Below are 27,820 nucleotides of genomic sequence, written 5' to 3'. Positions count from 1 at the left end.
CATCATAATAGTTCACAGTGCTATTAGTATAGCACTACGCCCTCCAATCTGTTGGTATGATTAAGCAAATCTAGAATAACAATATACCCTACAGAAAATTCTTAGACACAAATCTCTATTACCTAAATAGGAAGCACCCAAAGGGTCCCGTGCAGTCTGGAAGAGAACAGGCTCATGAACAGAGGGTGTGGCCACATCTACGGTTGTCCATGCCACACTATGTGATGACCCACAAGCCACTCGCGTGATCTTCTGCCCTTCTAAGCCTTGTACAAGCGTGGGTTTTCTATTCACTGTGGTCGTGCCATTGCCCTGCTGACCATGGTCATTGTCACCCCAGGCATACACCTGTGTAGGAAAAAAACAAAAGTCCACAATAATTTCAACATTTCCTATCATGGGCCATGGGCATATGGCACAGTGGTTGAGGCACTGGCTGAGATGCCATGTCCTTTATCAGAGGGCCAGGGCCAAGTCCCAGTTTCCTGCCAATGAAGATACTAGGAGCCAGCACTGCTCAAGTGGAAGCTGCCACTTGTGTGGGTGAACCAGACTGAGGTCTCCATTCCTACTTCTGACCTGGCCAAGCCTGACCATTATAAGCATTTGGGGACTGAACCAGCAGAAGACAGAACTTGCTGTTCCCTCCCTCTCTCTCTCTGAAATTTATGTGTGTGTGACACAGCAGCACACCTGAAAGAAACAGGGCCTGGCATGATGGCCCAATAGGGCGCTGGTTCGTGCCCCTGCTATTCCATTTCCCATCCAGCTCCCTGCTTGTGGCCCAGAAAAGCAGCAAAGGATGGCCCCAAGCCTTGGAACCTTGCATCTTTCTTTCTGCCTGTCAAACAAACTTTAAAAAGACAAAAGCTTCTATCTAAATAAATATGCATATCTCCTACTAGCTATCAATTCTTCTCAGCAAAATATTTTTTAAGTCTGATTCCTAGTTTTTATTCTCATTCATATCACCTCTACATGCTACAATCAGGATATTAATATGTTTAAGAAGAATATTATTATTAATAAATGACATAGTGGATGAAACTTTTAGCAGAACTTTGTGTCCTACGAAGATCCAGCCATGACACAGCTTTTTTTTTCTGTTAATGTCTTCTATCTTTCTTTTTCTTTCTTTTTTTTTATTAATTATATTGCATTATGTGACACAGTTTCATAGGCTCTGGGATTCCCCCAACCCCTCCCCATACCTTCCCTCCATGGTGGATTCCTCCACCTTGTTGCAGTATTACAGTTCAGATTCAGTCAAGATCCTTTCATTGCAAGTCCTCAATAAAATATTGCTAAAATCTCAGCAAAATGAAGCCAGTGTGGAGGCTTATTATACTAATCCTCTCCCTACAGAGCTGGCATCTCATCTGGGCATCAGGTCTAGTCCCAGCTGCTCTACTGATGAGTCAGTTCTTTGCTTATGACCTGGGAAAGGACTTAACAATGACTCAAGTCCTTGGGCCCCTATACCCACATGGAAGACCCAGAAGAAGCTCCTGGCTCCCAGGTTCAGATAGGCCCAGCTCTGACCACTGAGGCCATTTGGGAAATGAACAATTGACTGAAGATCTCTCGCTCTCTCTGTGTCTCTCCTTCTCTCTGTAAATCTGTCTTTCAAACTAAAATAAATCTTTAAAAAAGAAAGCAACAACAACATGTTAAAGTAAGAACAATCTTTTCCAAGTCCCTCCATCACATGTATGTAAGAGGGAAGATATTTCAACTGACACTCTTCCACCTTGACAGTATTTCAAATAATTGCTATTGCAAGGACGGTGTGCTTGGAGCAACTGTTAACCCCCTACTTGGGTTGCCTGCAAGCACTACAGGAAGGCTGGGTTCAATCGCTGGTTCCTTTTCCAACTTCACCTTCCTTCCAACATGCACCATGGGTAGCAACAGGTGACAGTGCAAGTCTACATAACAGACCCCGATACAGCTGGAGCTCCAGCTTTTGTACCAGAAGTTGTAGGCACTTAGCAAGTGAACTGAGGATAGGAAATGCATGTGTCCATCTGTAAATCTCTCTTTCAATTCAGTTCAGTTTTTAAAATGACAGTTTCTGTAAGAGAGGGGGTACATCATGACCACCTGGTCAGAGAGCAGCCACAGCTAAGCCACGTACCTGCCCTGAGTCCGTGACTGCCAGACAGTGCAGGGCCCCCACAGCCACGTGCACAATCTTCTTCCCTCTCAGTCCTTCGACCACCTGTGGCTTCCGCACATGCACGTCAGAACCATGGCCCAGGCGGAAGTAGTCTCCCTTCCCCCTAAGAAGATGGCAACAGTGTACGTGTTACTGCAAGGAGTAGTCTGGCAATGCTTTTCAAGAAAACACATTGTCTCATATCTTCTAGAGCCAGCTCAGTGATAACACAGTGCACAAGGTCTGGGACTTACAGTGTAAAATCATTCACCACTAACTTACTGCTTCTGCTGAGAGAACTTTATAATTACATTTAATTCAATATGCACTTTCTCATATTTCATTTTCTATTGTACGTTTTCATACAGCTACTGAAACCAAGACAGAGAATTGCAAATGTCATTCCAAAGGCTATCTGGCCTATATCCTTCTCAAGCTGCCTCTGGTCAGATCACCGGCAAAGAGACATTCCACACAAGTTACACACATAAACTTTTCCAGGGTCAAAAGATTAAGAAGTCTGTTTTGCTCTCATTTTAAAATTAAATTTCCAGTATGATAACAAAGTTGAAGAAACAAGATAAGTGGACTAAAACTTCTCTAGTATTCACTTTCAAAAACTCAGCTACAATGAGAAAAATCTGGTAATACTGGCACTAAATCCAACTCAGTACAAATGAAAAGACAGACTCCTAAAGAGTAATAAAATAACAGTTGACAATCACCCCAGGGTGTGTGCAGGGTGAGACCGAGGTTCCCTGAACATGCCTCCTACAGGATCAACAAACAAGTAACGGAGGAAGGTCACTTACCATGTCCAAACTACTCCTGACTTAGTGAGAGCCAATGAGAACTGAGCCCCACACTCAATCTGGCAGACGCCTTGTCCATTCAGTCTCTCAATGTTCTGGGGAATGTTACAGCCTTCACTTCCTCCCCGGCCCAGTTTTCCAAAGTCACCATCACCCCAAGAAAACACCAAACCTAGATTTTGAAAAACATCCTTCAGCCAGTGCATCATAAAACCCAAATCCATCCCCACGCTTAGCATCTTCCAATACCCACCTTCATCAGTCAGAGCTAGGGTTTGTGCGTCTCTACTTCCACATGCAACCTGGATTACTCGGTGACCAAGCAGCACTTTCACCTACTCAATGACAAATGTAGAAACACAATCAAGCACAATCACCAAGAAAGGAAAGCAAATTTTACCACAGATTGAAAGCCAAGCATGCACACGATTCTACGAATTTTCTTAGGCTCAAAACTTTTCTTCCCTTAAAATCACTGGACAGCGAGCTCTCTGTGAGCAACAAAAATGTGTGTAATCACCATTTTGGGCTTCAGCTGTGTCGTATTGTCGCCGTGTCCCAAGCGGCCATACTCTCCAAGGCCCCACGTATACAGCTCCCCACTGGACGTGAGCGCTGCGCTGTGTGAGCTCCCACAGGCAATGTCCCGGATCCGCTTGGTTTTCAAGGCCTCGATCAACCGTGGCTTGTCACAGTTCCTGAAACAGGTTAAATTATGTGCCAACCAATTCCACCCTTTTTATGAAGAAAAACAGACATCTACACCAGAAGATCTAAAGATCAATATATTTTTATACCTTAGAACATGTGATATCAAATCGCATTCATACATATAAAATATATACATTCTAAATTTCTTAAAGTCCATTTCCATATATAACTCATCCTATTTTCATTTCCTGCAATTACCAAAAAAGCATCCATTATTATTATCGTGCCTCCCAAGGAGAATATTCTTACATTCTGCTGAAGTGGCCAAGCTTGCCATCATCTCCTTCACCCCACGAAAACACTTTCCCATCGACCGTTAGAGCCGTCGCATGCCTGCCACCTGCAACATTCACAAAAGCAGAGGTTGGTGAGGCACTCTGCACGTTTCCAGCATAACCACCTGCCTGGCATATAGCACATCCCTGATCAGGGAGTATGTGTCGCATGAGGAAATAAGGTCAACACTTAGGTTATTATGAACCATTCTAGATCCCATACATGGAAAATAAGTGATGTTTAATACAAGCACAAATCTTTTTTTTTTTTGGATGTCTTACATTTCTTTAATGCTTTGTAATTTTCATCATAGAGTCGTCACATCCTTGGTAACTACAAATCTTAACTTGAGAATTTTATTTGCAAAGAAAAAGAAAAATAATGCTCATTACTAACAGGGTTTCTATGATCTCAAATGTGTAAAAGATCAAAAGTCAGATGGACCAAGTAAAGTAAATACAACTACGACCAAAAAAAGTCAAACACAACAGAAATTTCAACTTTTGAGAAAAGCACCCCAACAATAAGATTACTGAGCAAGCCCCTTGATTTGCCAACAAGGCATTGTACTCCTCCCCAGCTCAGGGCCTTCTTCCAGCCTACACACTCCACCTTTCTCTCTCTCTCTCTCTCTCTATTCCTCTCTTTCTCTCACTCCCACTCTGAATCTTCTGCCTTTCAAATAAATCAATAAACCTTTTTGTGGGGCGGAGAGGGGAGAGTGATAAGGACCATAGTGACAGGACCAACCATGAACGCCACAACAGTGCTAGTCTGGGTGAGGCTCCTGGGAAGCTGAGCGCCTCTGGCCTGTTTGATGTTGTTGTCTGTTTGAGGGCATGCTGACCTCGGTAACTTTCACTTTGTCTGAGATATTATTGCTTTAGAATTAACAGACTGCTCCCAGTGACCACCCCGATGTTGTGTACACAGCAGGATTTTCTGTTTTACTTCCCCTCGGTGCGCTATCCTGTGAGATAGATGCCACCCTGCTCCATAATAAATTCATTTTCCCTGAAAGGTGGAAGACTGCATTCTGATTTATAACAGTGGGAAGGGGGAGAGAGAAAAGGGAAGGAAAAGAGAGGAGAAGAGAGAGAAAAGGGGAAGAAGGGGTGGGGGAGGAGAAGCAGAAGAAATTATGAGTCTTCTAGAAGGACTCTGCACGGTTTGGGGGCCAGGCTGGCTAGAGCTCCTCTCCCTCCTGTCCCACAAAGACAAGCAGAAAGAGCCAGCAAACCCCACGGACAGAGAGCTGCCGCACACATGTGACTGACGGAACAGTAAAATGCCTTGTCGGAGCGACTGTTTGGATTTCCTACCTAACCCCATCCAGTACAGGCATGGACTGGGCTACGGATGCCACTCATTTCTATTCCTTACAGGCCGAGCACACAGCTTCCAAATAATATTCAATAAAGGTCCTCCAAACTGAAGGAGTGTAGTATTTTGAAAAGGATCTTTCTCAGATTTTGGTAACCTGATAAAAGTTACTGTTTCTCCTGAAAAATGTACCTATTAAGTCAGAAAGTTCTGATCTTAGGGGTGCTGTGCATGTGAGTTAGGCTGCCAAAGAGCAACCCCGACCACAACGGGCATGGCCACATGCCTGTGATGGCAGCAACAATTAAACATCTCATTTAGGAGCAATAATTGAATCTTAGACTACCCAGAGCTATTTAAATTAAAAAAAAAATGAAGACAATGTAAAGCCCTCCTAGGGAAGTTATTTGGGGGCCTTTGTTTTCTGCAGAGTAGGGACAACACAAGCATCGACACTGAACCTGTACCTGAATGCACAGCCACCTTCTTGACAACGTAGCTGCTGAGGGCCGTGATCTGCCTGGGGATGGGCACGGTGCCACTGGCAATGCCAAGCCCCAGCCGGCCGTTGGTGGCCTCTCCGCAGGCATAGACCTTGCCCTCCACAGTCACTGCAAAGGACAAGAGCCGGGAGAGGTCTCACTGTGAAGAACACAAGAACTCGCTTTTGTGTGCCAAGAATAATTTTAAAACTTTTTAAAGAACAGAATCACCATACCTGCAAACAAGCTTTTAGAACCACCAGCCACCTGTACCACATTCAGAGCGGACAGAGTCTCAGAGAATGATGGCACCTTGATCTAGAGCAGAATTTTTTTTTAAAAAAAGCAAAAGAACAACAACAATTATTTTTTATGGTTTTAAAATCTCGAATAACCTTACCAGATGATACAAAGAATTCTTGTTCATTGCTAAGGTTATACTAACAGAAGTTCTTAGCTCTTACAGGAACACACTGAAGCATTTTATATATGAACTGACAGAGTGAGATCTACTTTAAAATAAAAGATTTGGGGGGAGGGGAAAATAACAAAGATAAAAACACAGCAAGCTGCTAGTAACTGTTTAAGGTGGTCCCACGCACACGAGGGCCGACAGACATTTTGTCCTTTGAATATGGTTAATATCTCCATAACAGTAAAATGAAAAAGGTTACATGATATAAAGATAAACATAAACTTCTGGCATACTATTATTCCAAGTCATGTCCCTCTTCATTTTCTCCTGATTCAAATATTAATAAAAAAAAAAAACTAAATGCTTAAATCTCCGATCATATAGGGGAGTACTCTGTAGTTTAAAATCCTTGAGGCTGGCATTGCTACCAGGTAAGCCACTGACTGAGACGCTGGCATCCCGTAGGGGCACCAGATTTTGAGTCCCAACTACTTTCCTTCCAATCAAGCTAATGAGCCTGGGAAAGCAGCAGCATATAACCTAAACATTTGGGCCCCTGCTACCCTAGTGGGAAACATGGCTGGTGTTGTGGGATTTTTTCTTAAAAAAAAATCCTTGGAACCTTTGTGTAAGAAATGTCTACCACTCTGTGTATCAGAAATTATTACATAGGAAATACCGGGGAAGAGCAGAATTCCCTCACACCCGTGGAGCCTGTCCGTGTCCCTGGTGAAAGCGCCCTGTGTGACAGCAGGCAGGGCTCCAGCCCCACCCTGCCAGCACCTCAGAGCTGTAGCACTTGCCCACTTGCAAAAAATGGAGGCCAAGACTTTAAACATAAATGTCACTCCGAGTTGCCCAAATACAGATAAAAATTAGCTGCACCTTGAAAGAAAAAAGTTCAAATACATGAGCTCTAACCTTACTTCTCAGGTTCTCAACAACACAGGTAAGGGAACTTAGAACACAGACTAGCAAAAGAAGGCAAACGCGCTCATCCAAAGGGCGAAACTGCCTCCAAGCACTGGGATCTGGAAGGATCTTCCATGGCTCCTCCAGCTGGAGACACTGAGTAATGTTAAGTGGAACTTAATTCAGCTGCACATCAAATGCATCATTTGTGACAGCAACTCTTCCAGCCTTTTTTCCCAACACAACTTCAATTCTTTACAAATCAGCCTTCTGCCCAACCACTGATGGGTTAAGTAAGTTGAGGGCATAGAAGCTGTGACACAACCAAGCTAGTTTCATGCCTTATTGATATGAAGAATGAGAACATGAAGGGCTGCACATGTAAGAAAGCTTTCAAAAGAATCACAAATGTAGGCCAATATATGCATGTGCTCTGTCTGGGTCTCTGCTCTCCATATTGAGATTATGACACAGTGGAGTCATCAGGGACAGAAATCATATCTAGCTTATCTCCATGCTTTCATGGCTTTTCTACACCTCATTTTATACACAATGAGCAACAACTTTCACAACATTAAGGGCAAAATAAATACAGCCTACAATTTTCATCAATGCACTTATCACATTTTTACAAAAGTTGAACTTGTAGTTTAATAAGACACTAATAGAATGTCACCTAAATACACTGTTTTTCCAAAGATGGAAAGTTGAAAGAAATTAAATCTGATAATGTGTATTAATTCAAGTCAAGAATTATTGGGAGGGTCCACAGTCAGCCTGGTGGCCAAACCCTTGCCTTGTAGGCGCCAGGATCCCATTTGGACACCAGTTCATATCCCAGTTGCTCCCTGCTTCCCTGTTTCCCTTCCAGCTCCCTGCTGTGGCCTGGGAAAGCAGCTGGGGACAGCCCAAAGCCTTGGGACCCTGCACCCACTCGGAAAACCTGAAAGACATCCCTGGCTTCTGGCTTCAGATCGGCTCAGCTCCAGCCATTGTGGCAACCTGGGAACTGAACCAGCAGACGGAAGATTAAAGAAAAAAGAAGAATTACTTAGCAAAAGTTAATGTGAAATTCAAACAAGGAGAGGCTGCAGCAGCCCTTCATGCCACCTTTCAACCAACATCACGTTCTAGCTCCTACTCAGATTTATTTTTGGCAGCATGGTTAGAATACATATGGTTCAGAATTGTGGCATACCAAACCTGGCTACAAGGTGTGAAAAAATTAAAAAGGACTTGGACACCAAGAAGACATCCCTGTTTGAGACTGACACCAGCTAGCACAGCACTGTCTTTCCGGCACACCGATTCAACCTTTACCATCTGAACCCAAAGCATCTGCTCTCCTCACCAACCTCAGCGATTTTCTTCTTGGCCCAGACCCTGTGTTGCCTCAGGAAAAAATAGGGCCCGGCTTAGGAACCACCTGTTACACTGCAGCATCCTTGCCTGTCCCCATTTCCTCCTTCCAGCTGGGGGGCCCTGAGACTGGAATTAGAGTGCTAGATTAGTAAACAGGACTTTCAATCAGCCGTCTCTCTATTTAGAATTTCTACTACCTTTTGTCCAGAAAAAAACTGGGTGACTTGTATAGCTAATAAACCAGAATTAAATAACACTCCTGTTACAGTTTGTTACAAAGTGTTTTAAAACATTCGTTACTAAATTTTGTTCTGAAGTAATTAATATCTACAAGCCAATGTTTGATGAATGATCTATTTACTTTATACTGTACGGAAACTCCACAAATGATCATTTAACCAGTAGTTAATTTATGATTCATTAACTGAAAAATCATTCTAAGAACCCCATTAGGAATACACAAAGTAACGGTCTTTGTCGTAGAGATCACAGTCTACGTATGCAAGTTTTCCTTAATGGTATATTAGAGCTCACTTATTTCTCAAAAGAAATCATACTTAGGATTGCAGGTGCATCTGACATTACATGATGGATAAGGGAGTAGTTGTCCATAAAGGAAATTTTAATTAAAAAAACCTATCAGTACATAGTAACTTCACAATATAAAAAAATGCAGTCCAAATATACAATAAGTTGTTTATCAAGAACTTGTACTTCTCTACAATTTCAATTTTATTCTGAAACCAGAAATTGTCCTTGTAATTTATATTTACCAAGTGATCAGTCCACATTTTTTTTTAATTAAAAAAATTGAACTGTTAACTTTTTCCACAGGTCAAGATGCAGAAGCTGGGGTGCTCAAATAGCCTCTCACCCTTGTTTCCAGGGTCCTCGGCCTCAAGCAGACACTGGGGGCAGTACCTGAGGAGCTCCTGAAAACAGGTGGGGCCCAAACAAGTGGTAACCACCACAGCCACAGGTCAGGGCTGGCCCACGCCCTTTCACTCATTAACAGAGACCACCCCACGTCAGTATGTGAAGAACAAGCAGCCTTGCGGGCCACGATCGATTTTGCTGAATGGGCACATCACGACTTATTTAACCTACTTCTGGTGAATGTTTCAGATCTTCTCTGGCTCTTGCGGTCACCTTACACTCACTGTGACTACATTTATCAATGCAAAGCTATCCCTACAAGAATAAAATAGTCCTGCGTTTGCCTTAAATACAAAAACCCATTTCATCGGGTGCTTTGTTTCAGAGGGCTTGTTGAGAAGTTTCACTGATCACACCATTTCTAAAGCAATATAAAGGATTATTGAGACACCTGTTTTTCCAACAATGCTGACACTGATCCTATACATGATCATAAAATAAAGAATTCTGGTTCTCTTTGAAAATATGGATCTCTCATCATGCATGCAGATAAAGTCTATCCCCCATCATGACTGTCTTTTTATGTGCAACAGATCAGGATCATGCTATGGTTTGGCCTCTTCCTAACTGTGATAATAGTCATTGGCTCACTCTTGCTGAAGCTGTTACAGTATCTGTAATGCAGGGACACTGTACCTACCCTAGCTCAGAGGGCTGCCATGAAAAACAGCTGACATAATATATGTGAGGAACTGCTTGACATATTACCAAATAAAGAGTAGATTTAAACATTTTTAAACATTCAACAAAGAGTGTCTCCAAAAAGTTATGGAAATGCCTTATGGTGGTAAAATTATACATGGATTATAATATTTTTGTACAGAAATGAACTGCTTGAATTCCATTTTTCCATAAACTATTTGAAATCCCCATGGATAGAAGATAAAGTTATTATAAGAACTTTCAGAGGGTTTTGGCTACAACTGAGCCCCTGGCAGACAAAGGCACCAGGAAACTGCTCTTCAGTCTCATGGAGACCGCTGATGCATGCAGGAGCTGCGGCCTGAAGGGAAGGTACCTTCGAGCCCTTCAGGCCGCCCAGCTGGTCCTTGTCATTCAGTCCCCACACAAACACTTTGGTTCTTATGGTAGCTGCCGACTCCAGCCCTCCAGCCTTCTTTCTGATAAGGCTAATCAAAGGGGGAAAAAAAAGACATAAATAGAAATTATTCAGCATACGACATCTTAGAAATAAAAAGTGAGCTCAAACACTCAAAGCTTGCTGCCTTCTATCAGAAAGTGATTATTTCATTTTCACATAATAAACGTCAAGTGTGTATGCACGCAAGTGAACCAAAAGGTCAACATTTCTAGATATCAAAAATGTTAGCTGAGAATTTAATTTTAGCTTTCCAATTTTTAGGTTTTTTTTCTGATGATACACTACGTATTGCTTCTTTTTCTTAAAAAAAAGAAAAGAAAAGAAAAGAAAAAGCACCTGAATTTATTTAAGAAGCAGATAGAGAAACCATCCTGGTTCACTACCAAAATGCCTGAAATCACCGAGGTTGGGTTAGGCTAAAATCAGGAGCTGGAGAGCCAGAGCAGATCACCCATGGGACAGCAGAGGCCTCGTGCAGGAGCCAGCCTGCTGCCTCCCCTGGCACGCTTTAGCAAGAAGCTCAAACAGAAATAGAGACGGACTCAGAACCTGGCACTGCTGTGTAAATGCTGGGCACCTTAAGAACCATTTTAACTGCCATACCTATATGGGATGCCGCCACACAGGCAGAGGCTTAGCTTACTCTATCATGGCACCAACTCAAAAGAAACAATCTTTAAAAGAAAGAATTAAAAATGTATAGAAAAATACATGATAGTAAGTTTATTTTTTTCATAATGTATGGGAAATGTGTCTCTGATAAACTATGCATGAATTTCAAAAAACTTCTATACCAGAATAAACTCATCCTTATAATTCCATTTTTCCATTAACTGTTTAAACATGCATGTTTGAAAACATTTATATATTTTGAAGTAAATCCAGCTATGGTCACCACAACACTGAATAACACAATCTTAAGAAAAAATACTACACTGAAAAATGCCAAAAGACTAACAAATCACAAGGATACTCTGAAGGTGGATAAAATACAACTGTTCTTATTGCCCACAGAACCGCATGCCTAAAAGCTGGGTTCTACGTTCAATTTACTTAGGAAAACACATCTAAATCCAGGAGGGCAAAAAGTGCCACTACAAGGACATACATGAGAATCATAAGCGATATTTCAGTTTGAAAAACATTTTTATTGCTTTTCATTTTATTTATCAACATGAAACATTTTTCTCAAAGACAAAAATCGTAACTCTCTTAAATTCATCACAGTTAACCAAACATTCTTGTGGAAACAGAACTATCTTCTTCATGAGATACACCCTGAGTAGATATTCACGTCTCAAAGCGTGGCTCTGGGCACGAGGCAGCAGGCAGAGGCTCAGAACCCAGGGCGCTCACCTGCTGCTGCTGGCCTTGTCGTCTTCTTCCTCTTCGTTATCGGAAGCTAAGAAAGGAACCGCAGCCAAATCTTCCTCCTCTGCACGGATCCGTCCCAGGAGGATGAGGCCATGGATTTTACAATCAATTCCTGAGCTTCTGCACTGCTTGATGGCAATCTCGATGTACCTGTGATACTAGACGAAAAAAACAAAGAGCTACGGACTCCTCAGAATCAAATACATTCAATCCTTTAACTGGAGAGAGGAACACGGAAACATGGAATATGTGGAAAAGCAGGGGTCCTTTACTTAGGTTCTAGAAATATGAGGTGACTGAGTCAAATTTACTGCAGCCAAACCTGAGTTATGATGTCATGGAATGCCTCCACTTGAGGACTAGGAGTCTCACACTGGTTTTCCGGCTGAAACTAAATAGGCTCAAAGTCCTAACTAATAAGTACACACCCTCTGTTTCAGAACTGGCTTTTTTTTTTTAAGATTTATTTATTTTCAAAGTCAGAGCTAGAAGGAGGCAGAGACAGACAGACTAGATCTCTTATCAGCTGGCTCATTCATAAACCTGCAAAGACCAGGGCCAGGCAGAGGCCAACAGCCAGGAACTTCATCCGGGTCTCCCACAGAGGTGCAGTGATCCAAACACTCGGACTTCCTCTCCTGTTCCTCCCAGGCCATTAGCTAGGAGCAGGGTCAGAAATGAAGCAGGGACGGGGGTGTAGGGGGCGGGGAGGGTAGAAGATACAGTACTGTGGCATGGTAAATAAACCCTCTGTAAGCACTACCCCGCCAACAGCCCATGTGGAAACCAGTTCAAGTTCTGACTACTGTGCTTCCAATACAGCTCCCTGCTAATGTGCCTGGGCAAGCAGCACAGAATGACCCAAGGGCTTGCACCCCTACATATGAATGAGAAATTCGAAACAAGCCCAACTTGACTGCTGTGACATTGTGAGGAATGAAGCAGTGGATAGAAGACCACTGTCACTTCTCTCTCTGTGACTCTGACTTCCAAATGAATAAAGAAAGGGCAAGAGACAGCAAAGAAAGGATAGCAGAGAGGAAAAGAAGGGAGAGGAGAGCAGAAAGGGAAGGGAGTGGAAGAGCAGGAGGGAAAAGAGCAGCCAGGACATAAACTTGCATCCAAATGGAATGCTAGCATCACCTACAAAGCCACCGTACTGGCCCTCACACTTCCTTTTCTTTTCTCTTTTTAATTTATTTTATTTTCATTGGATAGGCAGATTTACAAAGAGAAGGAGAGTCAGAAAAATCTTCCATCTGCTGGCTCACTCCCTAAGTGACCGCAACAGCCAAAGCTGAGCTGATCGGAAGCCAGGAGCCAAGAGCTTCTTTCAGTTTTCCCACACAAGTACAAGGTCCTAAGGCTTTTGGACCACAAAAAGGGAGCTGGATGGGAAGTGGAGCATATGGGACATGAACTGGTACACACTGGGATGCCACACTTGAAGGTGGAAGATCAGCCAGTTGAGCCACTGTGTCTGCCCCCTGGCCCTCACGTTTTACAGTTTTCTGGACCCAGGATGCATTAAGTATAAAGATTGAGCATCAGGTAATGTTGCTGCCTTTCATGACCTTTTGCAACATAGTCAAATATATTTGCTAGACAGAACAGTGTAACTCCCTAACCCCATCGCCTAGTCTAACAATTAGCAATTTATTAGTCAACCTTGTCCACATACACGTTATTGCAAGAAAACTCTTGGCACCGAGTTGTACAAAACTTTAGCATAAATCACTGGATTAAGAAGTTTTCTATTAAAAACCCATATCACAACCACCATTGCTTCAACAATAATTGCTCTATCATTTAATACACTATAGCACTCAAACCTTTTTGTCTTACAAACTTCATTTCATTATTGACTTGCTCAAACTGAGAAATAAAGCCCAGGCTCTATATCATGCCTTTGCCATTAATTTGTTGAAGGTATGCTGTGTCTGCCACTCTCTGTGTTCTGGAGACTATTTCTATCATGGCACTGGCACTATTGCCCCCCCTGTATTTTCTGTGAACAAAGAGTGAGGAAGGGGAAGCACCCATCACTAACAATTACTTTTTACTGTCTAAACTAAATCCGAACAAAACTCAAGATCTGGGCCTGGTGCTGTAGCCTAGTGGCTAAAGTCCTTGCCTTGCACTCACTGGGATCCCATATGGGTGCCAGTTCTAATCCTGGCAGCCTTGCTTCCCATCCAGCTCCCTGCCTGTGGCCTGGGAAAGCAGTCAAGGGCGGCCCAAAGCCTTGGGATCCTGCACCCATATGGGATAGCTGGAAGAAGCCCCTGGCTCCTGGCTTCAGATTGGTGCAGTTCTGGCTGTTGCAACTGCTTGGGGAGTAAATCATCAGACAGAACATCTTCGTCTCTGTCTTTCCTCCTCCCTGTATATCTGACTTTCCAATAAAAAAAAAAATAAATCTTTTTTAAAAAAAATCTCAGGATCTGCTATTCCACGGGAAAGACAGGCCAAAGACCACCACAACACTTGTGAAAGCAAAGTAATTAATATCAAGAATACCTAGTGGTTAATCCTCACCTTACATGTACCAGAATCCTATATGGGCACTAGTTTGTGTCCCAGTGGCTCCACTTCCTTCCAGCTTCCTGCCTGTGGCCTGGGAAAGCAGTCAAGAACAGCCCAAAGTCTCAGTACCCTTCACCCACATGAGAGACCTGGAAGAAGCTCCTGGCTCCTGGCTTTGGATCAACTCAGCTCTAGCCATTAAGAGCCACTTGGGAAGTGAACCAACAAAGACAAGATCTTCCTCTCTGTATCTGCTTCTCTCTGTAAACTCTGACTTTCCAATAAAAATAAAATGAATCCTTAAGAAAAAAAAATCACAGGGAAAAAAATTCATCAGCATTTTTTTCCTTAGCAAGTAAAAATAAAAGAAAAACGAGAACCAAATGAAGTGCAAAGTGCAGGCACCACTCACACAAACCCACTAGAAAAAGCAGATACTTAGTACACATGAACGCTGAATACTGTATGACAGCTGTTACAACGGTACTGGGGCTATTGAAGGCCCTGTGAGCAATGGTGAAGTGTTGTTGAAATCGTGTCATGTCTGGGAGTTGAAAGGGCAATGACTAAGGAGGGAAACAGGGTTGAAGCCAGGTGACGGAGCAGTGCAGTTAGAGCACACTTGGTCTCTGCTCTGGAAATTTCCCTAAGAGCTCCTCTCTGCAAAGCAGGAGGGGAACCTCTCTTCTGACAAGAGCCATCTGTATACATATGACATCATTCAGGGCTAAACAAAATGATCAACTCGAATGCAGCCTGCTCTGGATTTTCTGAGGTCTGAGTCCTGCCTGCAAATGATCTGGCAGGGCCTGACCACATGATTCTGCGGGCTGGACGTTCCGCTCGCCAGAAGGGGGAGGCTGGTCACAAGCATCTCCGCCAGAAAGGGGAGGGGAAGGAGGGGGAGGCCCAGGTTCCCCTTCCTTGTTCCCCCATACACTATCTACACTACTTTGTGCTAATCAATTACTACAAAATAAACTGCTTTGAAATGAAAATGTGTTGGGTAACCTTAGTTGATTTAACTAACTCCATAGTTATTCATATGATTAAAATGAAAAACTATGCAGTTACACTTATTATATTCTGCAAGTTGTATTCAATCACCTGGCAATAAATTAACAGTAAAATACACTACAACTCACACTATTATCTTTTTGAAGAAAAATGCAATATTATCTCTCATTCTGGTAATTTGCTAATTGTTCATATACTAACATTATGGCGCTGATTCTTAATCATTACATTAACAAGAATAAATGGTGGGCCCGGCGGCGTGGCCTAGCGGCTTAAGTCCTCGCCTTGAACGCACCGGGATCCCATGTGGGCGCCGGTTCTAGCCCCGGCAGCTCCACTTCCCATCCAGCTCCCTGCTTGTGGCCTGGGAAAGCAGTCGAGGACGGCCCAAAGCTTTGGGACCCTGCACCCATGTGGGAGACCTGGAAGAGGTTCCTGGTTCCCAGCATCGGATTGGCGCGCACCGGCCGTTGCGGCTCACTTGGGGAGTGAATCATCGGACGGAAGATCTTCCTCTCTGTCTCTCCTCTCCTCTCTGTATATCTGACTTTGTAATACAACAAATAAATCTTTAAAAAAAAAAAAAGAATAAATGGTAATAACAGTAAATACATTTCATGTGTAAATTAAAGTAGGGCTTGACATCCTCTGTGGAAAGATTTACTGGTAAATTTGGAAGTGACAGACCTGGAGTGGGTGGCTACTATATAAAACAATCCTTACTCGTAATGAGCTAGGGGATTCCCTGGAAGAAGGTATTATAACCAGTGCAAGGAGTGTCACTTCACGTGAACGGGTGTCATAATAAAAAAAGAGCAATTTCAGTGTCACTTAAATAGCCAGGGAAACCAGCACAAAAATCAAAGACATCTGATGAAAACAAAACTTGGCATGTGAACAATGGCACCCAAACGTGAAACAGCGATTTTGTTGGGAGCACTTATCCATGCTTACTGCCAAAGATAATGAGCATGAAACTAATCCTGTCTCCCTACCGTGCTGAACTGATAAACAGCAAACTCAAGTGTGTAAAGCAAGTGGTTCATTTTTAAAATGTCAAGTTTTAAAACAATTATTCAATTGGGGGGGGGGGGATGAGCTCAGGGTTCAGTGCTCACATAGAAATGGCCAAGTCACCCCAGCCACATTTGTAAACACCCAAAAGGACCACAACCTGGCTACCCACCTCTGTGCAGTCATTCAGCAGAGACACTGTGGTGTCGTTTGAATTAATATTAATTGTCTTGAGTTCAATTAGGTTATTTAGGGAATTTCCACCTAGAAAAAAAAGTTCGGGGTATAAAGAAGGAATCAAACAAAGGGGTTTTTACTACATGATAAAGAAGCTTCTTTTTGAATTAAACTCATTCAATTACCTGACACCACAACCAGGGAAGGCATATAGCTACTGTCAGCAGGATCTACTATCATCTTCAGTCTGTGAACAAGAACATCTGGGAATAGCTCCAAGCGAATCCAATGCTGGAAAAAAAAAGGGGGGGAGCCATATTCTCAATCAGTAAAACTCAGCTATGTTTTAACTAAAACATCAATGAAATATGAAATTTTGACATCTTTTAAAATATAAAATGCAGCATTCTTTTACCTTGGAAGACAAAACACTATTTTATTACTTGATCATTAGAAGTTGCCACTGTAAGCCCCACAAACAAGGTGTTTACGGACTCTTGATTTAGCCTGAACCTTGCATATCCGTTAAGGAACAGATGACAGAAAACATTAGATTCAAGACGGGGAAAAGGCCCCCCACTCTCCAAATGTGGCCCTGGTGCCCAAAGGAGGTTCACCCCACACACCAGACGCACAACCACAAATCACCCACTTCAAGCAGGACAGAGGAGAAAACCCCTACAACGCTCTCCATTGACTGGTCTGGTAAATAAAATCTGTTGCCCATAATACATTAATCAGTGACACCAAATACTGGATGGCATATCACTCTATTAATTGGAGATAATTTATTAACTAAACAACAAGTACTGACAGGTGCCATTAATAAATGTTTCTTGTTCAGTCTAAAAAGCCAAAATGCAAAGCCACCTAAATAAGAGTACTTCATGGAGCCGATGCAATCGTGCAGCAAGCCAAGCTTGTGCCCGTGGAGCTAGCATCCTGTACAGGTAATGGGTTCATGTACCAGCAGCTCTGCTTATGGGCTAGCTCCCTGCCTTTGGCCTGGGAAAGCCGAGGAGGACAGCTCAAGATTTTAGGCATCTGCATCTAGGTGGGAGACCTGAAGAGATTCCTGGCTCCTGCCTCCTGGCTTCAGACTGGCTTGGCACGGTTCTTACAATGACAGCCATCTGGAGAGTGAACCAGCGCATGGAACATGGAAGATGAGATAACTCTCTGTCTCTCCTCTCTTTACAAAATCTGCCTTTCAAATAAAAATAAGTTATTTTAAAAACAATAACACCAACAGTGTTTCCTGCCATGCCCTTCTCACACACTACCTTTCCTTGCGAGCCAGAGGACTGCCAACAGGGCTCACTGCCGTCAATCAGACGAGCAGCCTGGTTTACCGAGGACGACACGTTCAGGCTCTTCACCATGCGGGACCAGCTGTCCAGCAGCATTCCCGGCTGGCTGCTGGGACAGCGCTTCAGCTGTTTGCCAGAACGGCCACAGAACACTGCAGACTGTCCTGTTGTGGGAGGTTAAAGAGAAAGTTAACACCGCTGAACAGGAATAAAACCTACACGTCCAAGAAATTGAGACTACTGCAACGTGAGGAGCTTCATGCTAACAGAAAAATTCCAAATTAAAAGGATCTAATAAATACAAAAATCACTTTGCAAAACTGTTATCCCAGGGGCCAGAATTGTGGTGCATCGGGTTAAGCTGCAGTACACAGTGCGAGCATCCCGTACTGGAGAACTGGTTTGAGTTCTGGCTGCGCCACTTCCAATCCAACACACCTGGAAATCAATATTACGAACAAACTATGATTGCATTTCAAAATATTTTATACCAAATTAAACACCTTTTCAAAACTTTTTTTCTCACAAACTTTTTTTTTAAGTTCCTGCTTTAGGTACTAAAGTTGAAAAACAGATAAAAAACTGTATTTGTAGATGACATGTTTTTATATGTAGAAAACCCTAAGCAACCTACACCAAAAAACTGCTAGAACAAAGTTACTGGATACAAATTCAAAAAACATACTAGCAATGAACAATACAAAAAGTAAATTAAGAAAACAATTTCATTAAAAATAATATAAAAACAAATGTTTAGTAAAAATTTTAACAAGGTATAAGACTAGTGTACTGAAAACTAGAAAATACTGCTGAAAGATACTACAGAAGACTGAAGTAAATGGAAGAGATGTCCCTCATACATAGATTGCAAGTGTGACATTGTTAAAATAATTTTCTCTTAAGCAATAAACAGACGCAATTCTTATGAAAATCCTAATAGTAAATTTTTACAGAAGTTGAAAATTTCATCCCAAAATGTATAACGAATTCCAAGATATGCCAGATAGGGCCCAGTGCAATGGTTCAGTGGCTAAATCCTTGCCTTGCACACGCCAGGATCTCATATGGACACCAGTTCATGTCCTGGCTGTTTCACTTCCCCATGCAGTTCCCTGCTTGTGGCTTGGGAAAGCAACCGAGGACAGGCCAAAGTTTTGGGACCCTGCACCTGCATGGGAGACCAGGAAGAACAGGAAGAGCTCCTGGCTTCAGATCAGTTCTGTTCCGGCTCTTGCAGAGCTTGGGGAATGAACCAGTGGACAGAAGATCTTTCTATATATATATATCTGCCTTTCTAATGATACATGCATACATACATACATACATATTTTTAAAATATGCCACATAGCAAAAACAAAAAATCCTGAAAAAGAAATTTGAAGGACTTACTCTTCTCAATTTCTAAACTTACTATAAAACTATTATAAGCTCAGTGTCATAGTAATATGGTACCTGACGTAATGACAGACTAGACCAACTGAATACAACGGAGAGTCCATAAATAAACCCATAAATTCACTGTCGACTGATTTTCAACATCAGTACAAAACACGACTCAAAGGAAACAGGCTTTTCAACAAACGCTGCCAGGAAATCAGGTAGCACATGGAAAAGAATGAAGTTAGACCTTAAGTGATTACCAATTGAAAAGTTAAACGGAAAGTGCATTAAAGAACTAAAACTTTATAACACTGCAAAAGAAGCACTGGTTAATTTTCATGACCCTGGGATTAGCAACGGTTACTTAAACTGATTACAAAAGCAGGAAAGACACCAGAAGCACACACAAAAACAAAACCAAAAAAGGCAGATAAACTAGACTTCACTAAAATTAAACAGTTCACACATCACAGGACCTACCAAGAGAATAATACAGCAAGCTATGGAATGATGCAAAATATTTGCAAATCACCTATCTGCTAAGGATTTCATATCCAGAACATATAATGACTCAATATCAAAAACTTTGAAACGGGAAAGAAGAAGAATGATCCAAAAGCAAGTAAAAAAAAAAAAGAGATCTGATGTTATTTGTTATTGGGGAAATTCAAAACAAAAATGACAATGAGCTATCACTTTGCATTCACTAACACACCTATAAATACCAAGAATCGGTGAGGACATGGACAGCTGGGAACACTGACACACTGCTGAACTGAAAATACTTCAGGGAGCACTCAAAGAGTTAAACTACCACATGACCCGGAATTCTACTGTTAGGTAACTACCCAACCATTGAAAAATAAAGACACAAACTCAAATACAAAAATGTTCATAGCAACATTTTTCACAGTAGCCAAAAGTCCAGTAATACAGAAATGGGTACACAAAATGTAATATACACACACAGCAGATTATTCCACTCTTAGAATACATGTATTGTGTTCTGACAAATGCTACAATGTTAAAAACCCTGAACATTTTGCACTAATTTAAATGTATCCGGCATAATAAAATAGCTACTATTATGCTTCCACTCACATGACGAATCAAACTCAGAAACTTAAAGTAGATGAGAGTCTTGAATAGCCGAAAGAAAAATGAGAAAGTTCAATTGCTTAAGGGGTACAGAGAGTACTTAATACCCTCAATATATCTCTATTTTAAAAAGATACAACTTTTGAATTTTTTATGGTAAAGAAATACCAAATGTACACAAGAATAAGCCTTGTTTCAACATTGATATATGTAGCAAAATATTACAGACTATCTCATAAGTACATCTAATTTTCATGTTTGTCACAATAAAAACTATACTATTAAAATATTCTTTACCTCATCAATTCCACTTTGCGCAACTAAATACTGACCAAAGTGTTGAGATCCTCAATTTTTATGAAAATACAAGCAAACAAACCTACTGTGATTTTCACCTTTCTCTTAAAAAAACAAACAAAGACAAGCAGTCATTAGTGGGCAAAACCATGCCCCTCTCTGCTCACTCAACATGTACAGGCATCAAGAGCAAATCCCAATACACTGGGCCCACAATAATCCTCTCGCCAGTGACATTTGGTGAAAGAGAGAAGAGAACCACTTTGCCATACCTGGTTCATTTATTCTGCCAAATGTATGCCGGGTATTGTGCTTTTTGGTCTTGAAACATGTTTCACAAAAGTCAAAGTCATCACAGTTTCTACATTTGAATCTGGAGCCATTGATGGGAAACATCTGACAACCATCACACCTGTTTTTAAAACAGCCATTGAATTAAGAAGAAGAAAGATGAAGCCATTCACTAAATTTAATTCCAAAGAAACCTTTCACTCTCAAAACAAATCTAGCAATCAGAAAATAAAAACTCACGTAATCCCAGGATGAACACTGGGCACCAGCTCCATTTCTGACAACAACCCAGTCCAGTGCGACTGCTGAGGAAAGTCCACAATGATGTCCTTTCCATTGGCACTGAAAGCTAGCACAGAACAGGAATCACATGAAACATTTTTATTAGCACCCACAAAAGCCTAAAAGCAAAGGTCCAACATACCTAGCCACAAGCTACTATAGTCTCCCGTGTTTCCCGGAGTGCTGATCTTTCAGGGACGTGAACTAAAGTAGTTATAAATCAAGAGTACATGATGTCAGAGACTAGCTCCAGAGTAACCAAGAGAGTGGCCAGTGTGTGTCCTGCTGCTCACTTCTGTTCCAGCTCCCTGCTGATGGCCTGGGAAAAGCAGCAGGTGACTCAGCTGCTTAGGGCCCAGCAACCACAGATGAGTTCCTGGCTCCTGGCTTTGGCCCAGTCCAGCTCTGGTCCAGCCTGGTCCACTGTAGCTGTCTGGGAAGGGAATCAGCAGGTAGAAGATGTTTCTTCCTCTCTCAAACAAATAAATAAATCTTTAAAGAATAACTGAGGAAGGGAGTTACAGGTAACAATTCTGGATACAAGTTGACAGTAGTTGAGGACCAGTAATGGGCACATACAGGCTCATGATGCTACATTTTCAAAATTTTATGTCTAAAATTTTGCCCAGAGCAGACATTTGGCACAGAGGTCAGGATTCAGGCTGGGAAAACCACAACATGGCATATTAGAGTGCGTGGGTCCAAGTCCCAAATCTGGTGACTCTGAGAGGCAACAGGTGATTTCACAGGCTGTGGAGTCTCTCCTGCCATGTGGAAGACCCAGAAGAAATGCCAGGCTCCTGTTTACAGCCTAACCCCTTGCCCAGGTGTTGTAGGCTTTTAGGAAATCAATGTTTAGAGAGCAGTAAATCAGACAAAGCTGATCTCCAATCACTGACCATAGGAACAAGACAGAAACAAAAGCTTTCCTCAAACGTGTGATTGAGGTCGAATCGAACACAAACCACAAAAACTACCACAAATCTCCCATCCTGACTAAACCAGATGACTGCTACCCCACCAATGAGCACGGCTCACTGGCCGCATTCTTTCCACCTTTCAGGTTAGATTTGGGAAGACATCTGGCCTGAGAATGGATTATTCCCACCAAATAACCCACACAAGCCCCATGAGTCCTTGCACATAGCTCCCTAGGTTGTGTGTCCTCCTCAGGTGCAATGAGTTAACAACCCTGACCTTGTTCACCTACAGGTCAGGCCACATGGCTTTTTTCACACTTGGTTATTTTCTTTCCTGCCCTTGGGTAATAAAAATTATTAAGTTTACATTAGCTAATGAACAATTAACACGTGGGATTTTGTTATCTAGATAATATTACCTTTCACAACCCCCACACTCTGATGAGTCACAGATCCCCACTTATATTTTGGTGTTGTAACAGAGGCTTTTACGCGTACTTTGTCACCAATCTTGATGTGGGAAGAAGAACTTGGTGGAGGATAACCTACAGATTGCAATAATCAATACATTGTAATCAGCACTCATTTCTGGGAATTCTATGTCTAAGAAAATCCAAAAGGCTAAAGAATGCACTCACCTATAAGTTCCACGTGAATGTACCTCACCCAGTAAGTGCCACCCTTCTGCTGCCAGTCACACTGCACGTTGAGGTCATGCAATCCATCTCTATCCAGTTTGATGACTTTTCCTACGTCACCTTCACACACTTCTTCATATGTTCGACAGCATCTGACCATCATGCCCACCTACAGGAAAAGTCACATTAAAATCCAGTCTGTATAACCTAGAAGAAACTCTGTTCTGTCTTTCCTAACATACAGCTTATCCAATACCCAGAGTGTGCTCCGAGTATTATTTTACACAATACATAACCAGGGCTCCTCAGAAACTAGATGGCACTTTGTCTGGGACAAGAAATAAACCAGAGAGCCTAGATCATTTTGTGCCTTAAAGCAAGGGAGCTTTCAAAAATCACCGGTGACACTCAAGAAGATGACTCATGATCAAAAGGTGTGAACGCTGAAACAAATCCCAAAAGTCAATGTCCTGTTCATCATGAAAAGAAGCAAAACAAGCCTTCCTGATCACTGTTGTAAGAACCAGAGCAATAACGCAGCATCCTGAAAAGTTAATAAAGCTACCTTCCTTTAAAAACCAAAAATAACCTGCATTATAAAGAGAAATCAAACTTGATGGTGAAGCTATTTTATCCACCACAGATTAAAAACTCCAACTAACAAATTCAGAAGGGATGGCAAAGTTAGACTCTGACTACCACGCAGCCTCTAATGATGGCTACTGGACTGAGAGATGAACAGCACATGGAGAACTTCAGCTCAAAAAGAGCAGGCTAGCAAGACTCAGCCGACCTGACACTGCATACCAGTTGACACAAGGCAGCACACACAAGCTACCTTCAAGGCTTGCTGCCTAAAGCCTGAGCCCTATCACCAGACCTAACTCCTACTTTATCAGAGAAACAGAAACAGAAACAGAAACAGAGCAAGAAGCTACCCAAGACCACAAGGAACCCACACAGCTTCAGCTATAAGTTAACAGCAGGGTCTGGAGCTGCTGTGGGGAGACTGAATGTTTGTGCTTCCTCAGAAGTTCAATGGTTTAAACCCTATCACTCCACGTGGCTGCTTCTGGAGATAGAAGATAGTAAGGTTAAATGAAACCATAAAAAGTGGAACCCTAACATGACAGGATGAGGGCCCTCCTAAGCAGAGACAGAGTGGCCCTGCTGACCGAGTTCAACACCTCTCCATGTGTGGACAGAGGCAGAAGATTGCCTCACCAGAAACCAGTCTTTCAGTCTTTCCAGAACCAGGAAAAATAAAGTTTGTCACTTAAGCCATCATTCCATCTGTGGTATTTTGTTATAGCAGCTGGAGTTGACTCTGATACGAGGGAATCCTACCCTTTTCGCAAAGGGAAGGCTTATAAGTTTGTTTGCAAGCAAATTCAAAAAAACTATCAAAGCTACTTCTAAAAAAATGGAAACCTAGAGTAAGCACTGACTGAGATAACAGTAAAGAGTTATTATTGAGGCCAGCACTGTGGCATAGGGGTAAAACCACTGCCTGCAATGCCAGCACTGCATATGGACACTAGTTCAACTACTAGCTGCTCCACTTCTGATTCAGTGCCCTGCTAATGAATGGGGAAAAGGAACATTAGATGACCCAAGTGTTTGGGCCCATTACCATATAGGTAGCCCAATAAAGCACCTGGCACTGGGCTCCAACCTAGCCACTGTAACCATCCAGGCAGTGAATCAGTGATTGGAAGCACCCTCTCTCTCTTTCTCTGTTTCTACCGGTCTGTTTCTTTCAAATAAATAGATCTTTAAAAAACAAACAAACAGACAAACAAAAAGATTATTATGACCAATGTCATACTGTAGCACGCTAATCCTCTGCCTGAGGTACTGGCATCTCTTATGGACAATGGTTCCTGTCCTGCATGTCCCACTTCCAATCCAGCTTCCATCTCATGGCCTGGAAAAGCTACAAGGGAGGCTCAAGTACTTGGGACCCTGCACCCATATGGGAAACCTGGGAGAAGCGCCTGGCTTAAGATCAGCTCAGGTGCAGCCACTGCAGCCTTCTGGAGAGTGAACCACCACATGGAGGATCATTCTCTCTGTAATGCTGCCTTCCAAATAAAAATAAATAAATCTTAAAAAACTAACAATAATCACATTATCTTTCCAGGTAATGTTGGGTAACAGTAATGCCATTATGTTAAAATAACCACCTTTCCCTATTGGAGATGCCTTCTGACATATTTATTGGTGAAATGTGATGATTTCCTCTGAAATACTCGAGAAAATCAGGACAAAAAAGCAATTTAGTTGGATAAAGGATTATGTAAAATATAACCAAAATTTTTTAATTAGATGGCAGTGAGACAGATGGAAAAATACATTTAACAAGTCACAAATAGCAGTAACAGAGAAGTACCACCTCTGTGCAAGGCCACTGTGCACAGGCCCCTCTGCCCTCAGGCTCGGTCCCCTCTGCCACCTCCTGCTCCTCTGTCATCTGCTAACTAGAAGCCGCTGCAGGGACCACCTGGACAGGCGGCACCCTCCCCAGGAGCAACTGGGCCCCCCTGCACAGGCTCTCACATGTGACACCCCTTCCCCAGGCAGCTCTTCACCCCAATCCAACGTGACACATCCTCACTCAAGTCTGCTCTTTCTCCTGGGCCTGGGAGGAGTTACCTTCCAATAGAACCAGGACATCAGTGGTCATATTTGATTCTCTCCCACCACAAGACGCAGGAGCCCTGCAGGAAAGCCTCTGGCCACTGGTGCCCAGCCAACAGTAGACACTCAAGTATTTGCTGAATTAAGAAACGAGCAAGCTGCCGGCTCTACCTTCAGACCAGAGATGTTCTCAGCAAGAAACCATTGAACTTACCAGGACAATAAGATGCTGGACTTTATGCTTGGTAAATACCTCCAATGAAAGAATGTCAACTGATTTTGAACTATGGAAATGCAACAAGGTGGAGCAAACCACTGTGGGGGGAGGGTTTGGGGAGGGGCGGGGGGGAATCCCAGTGCATAAAAAAATGTATCACATAATGCAGTGTAATTAATTAAAAAAAAAAAAAAAAGGAAATGCAATAAAAATATGTTTAAAAAAAAAAGAAAGAAACAAGCAAGGTTCCCGTCTCAGACGACAACCCACCTGGATGTTCTCTCGCACATACACAGCATAATCGTCATTACTCAGGAAATCGGCCCGCTTCTTGTAAGTCTGGCTCTCCGTCACTACAGCACCAGAAGACTACAAAAGATAAATGACTTATTTTTTTAAATAAAAAAGAGATAAATCAAGTGAAAGTCTGTGAAATGTGCAATATTTTTAAAAGGTTTAAAATACTGTATTTTCTCTATAAACTTCATGTAAGAACAGAACCAGCATAACAGCCAGATATAAATGTCAAAAACTGTGAACTGGAAAACTTTAAAGGCATTTCCAAATTATTCCTGTGAGACAATATCTTCAGAAATCAGTGCATCATATAACATGCTTTCTAAATAGAGTTATCTCCTGATGGCTATCCAACAGCATCAGCCGTGTGAACAAGGTTCTATTTTACAACACAGGAAATTCAATCATCATTTCAGTAGCCAGATAGCTTAGTTCTGTGTCCAGCAAAAGTGTAGGTATCTGAGATCTAGAATGATCTTCAGTAGATACACTGAGCTGTTTCAAATCAGAGAAAACTAACAAAAGATATTCAGAGCCTAAGACAGCCAAGACAGAAGGCAAGGCGCAGTCAAGTCAAGTGGAAGGCACCGACCACAGGGTAGGCTGTGTCCTCCGCATCCTCCACCACCTCCTCGTCGGAGTACTCATCAGACACTGTGTCTGCGTCTGACAGTTCCGTCACCTGGATGTCAGAGTGGTCCAGCAGCCACCCGACCAAGGCCTCCACACCTAAGGGCAAGCACACACAGGATACCGGGGACCGCTGTAAGCACCAACAGTACTGAAATGTTGTGAACCCCAATACACATGAGCACTGAGAAGGAAAACAAAGTACCAGGCAAGCCACTTGCATTCCCAGAGGCCCCAGTGAGCGACTTGAGAGCAAACTCGATATTCCTTCTAGGGAATCCCATCTCCATGAGCTGTACCACAATGGGCAGGGCAGGAACCGGGGACTGCTTGCGCTTCTTCACCCTGGCAGGGCGGATGTGCTGCACGGAGACAGGAGTCGTGACCTCACTGGAGCTGCAGTCTTCAAAGCCAGGGCTCAAAGGGTGGGTGGACTCCACAGCCAAACACTGACACACGGCCAGGGCAGCAGCCTAGGCAAACAAGAGGGTTCCAGGAGGTTTATAAAGTGCCTTATACTAACTTCCACAGCCTAAGCACATGACAACATCTGCTCTAAAGTATGGAAAAGCCAAATTCATTTGTATCTTTTTTAAATAAAAGAGATTTTAAAAATGACAATGCCATATTTTATACTATAAAATTACATTCCTGGGCCCGGCGGCGTGGCCTCGCCTTGAACGCACCGGGATCCCATATGGGCACCGGTTCTAATCCCGGCAGCTCCACTTCCCATCCAGCTCCCTGCTTGTGGCCTGGGAAAGCAGTCGAGGATGGCCCAAAGCATTGGGACACTGCACCCGCGTGGGAAACCCGGAAGAGGTTCCAGGTTCCCGGCTTCGGATCGGCGCGCATCTGCCCATTGCAGCTCACTTGGGGAGTGAATCATCGGATGGAAGATCTTCCTCTCTGTCTCTCCTCCTCTGTGTATATCTGGCTGTGATAAAATGAATAAATCTTTGAAAAAAAAAAAATAACATTCCTGACCACTTGAGTACACAGAGAACCCAGTAAGTATCTACTAAGGAAAACTTCTCAGCACCCCCAAGCTGTAATGGAGCAACAGCTTTAAGTACCAGCTCCTGCCTGTGACTGACACCAAAAAAAACATGAGACTCTCATGGACACAAACCCATTACTAACTCTTCAAGAGAAAAATAACCACCCTGGAGGTTAAACCCGCTACTTGAAAATAGCAAAAGTAAAGCCTACAAGTGTAAAGC

The 27,820-nt window shown here is 42.6% G+C and overlaps 1 protein-coding gene across 2 annotated transcripts in view; it reads right to left on the bottom strand.

Annotated features, from left to right (window-relative positions):
- Positions 1–27,820, bottom strand: part of HERC2 (HECT and RLD domain containing E3 ubiquitin protein ligase 2) — a 189,026-nt gene that overhangs the window by 51,160 nt on the left and 110,046 nt on the right. Inside the window, exons 46-65 of one of the 2 annotated variants that reach the window (XM_058666516.1) lie at positions 26,803–27,070; positions 26,560–26,696; positions 25,941–26,039; positions 22,814–22,982; positions 22,595–22,720; positions 21,214–21,322; positions 20,955–21,094; positions 17,881–18,071; positions 16,783–16,888; positions 16,593–16,684; positions 11,846–12,021; positions 10,406–10,517; positions 5,999–6,080; positions 5,748–5,891; positions 3,931–4,021; positions 3,491–3,668; positions 3,224–3,305; positions 2,971–3,142; positions 2,138–2,282; positions 123–348 (exon numbers count right to left, since the gene is read on the bottom strand). In XM_058666516.1, the coding sequence (XP_058522499.1) occupies positions 123–348; positions 2,138–2,282; positions 2,971–3,142; positions 3,224–3,305; positions 3,491–3,668; positions 3,931–4,021; positions 5,748–5,891; positions 5,999–6,080; positions 10,406–10,517; positions 11,846–12,021; positions 16,593–16,684; positions 16,783–16,888; positions 17,881–18,071; positions 20,955–21,094; positions 21,214–21,322; positions 22,595–22,720; positions 22,814–22,982; positions 25,941–26,039; positions 26,560–26,696; positions 26,803–27,070 (2,845 nt within the window). The remainder of the gene's footprint in view (positions 1–122; positions 349–2,137; positions 2,283–2,970; positions 3,143–3,223; positions 3,306–3,490; positions 3,669–3,930; positions 4,022–5,747; positions 5,892–5,998; positions 6,081–10,405; positions 10,518–11,845; positions 12,022–16,592; positions 16,685–16,782; positions 16,889–17,880; positions 18,072–20,954; positions 21,095–21,213; positions 21,323–22,594; positions 22,721–22,813; positions 22,983–25,940; positions 26,040–26,559; positions 26,697–26,802; positions 27,071–27,820) is intronic. The other variant, XM_058666517.1, reaches the window with a different exon arrangement.

The sequence above is a fragment of the Ochotona princeps genome, chromosome 6 (genome assembly GCF_030435755.1).
Source record: "Ochotona princeps isolate mOchPri1 chromosome 6, mOchPri1.hap1, whole genome shotgun sequence".
Lineage (NCBI taxonomy): Eukaryota > Metazoa > Chordata > Mammalia > Lagomorpha > Ochotonidae > Ochotona > Ochotona princeps.
This window is presented reverse-complemented; position numbering and strand designations above follow the sequence as displayed.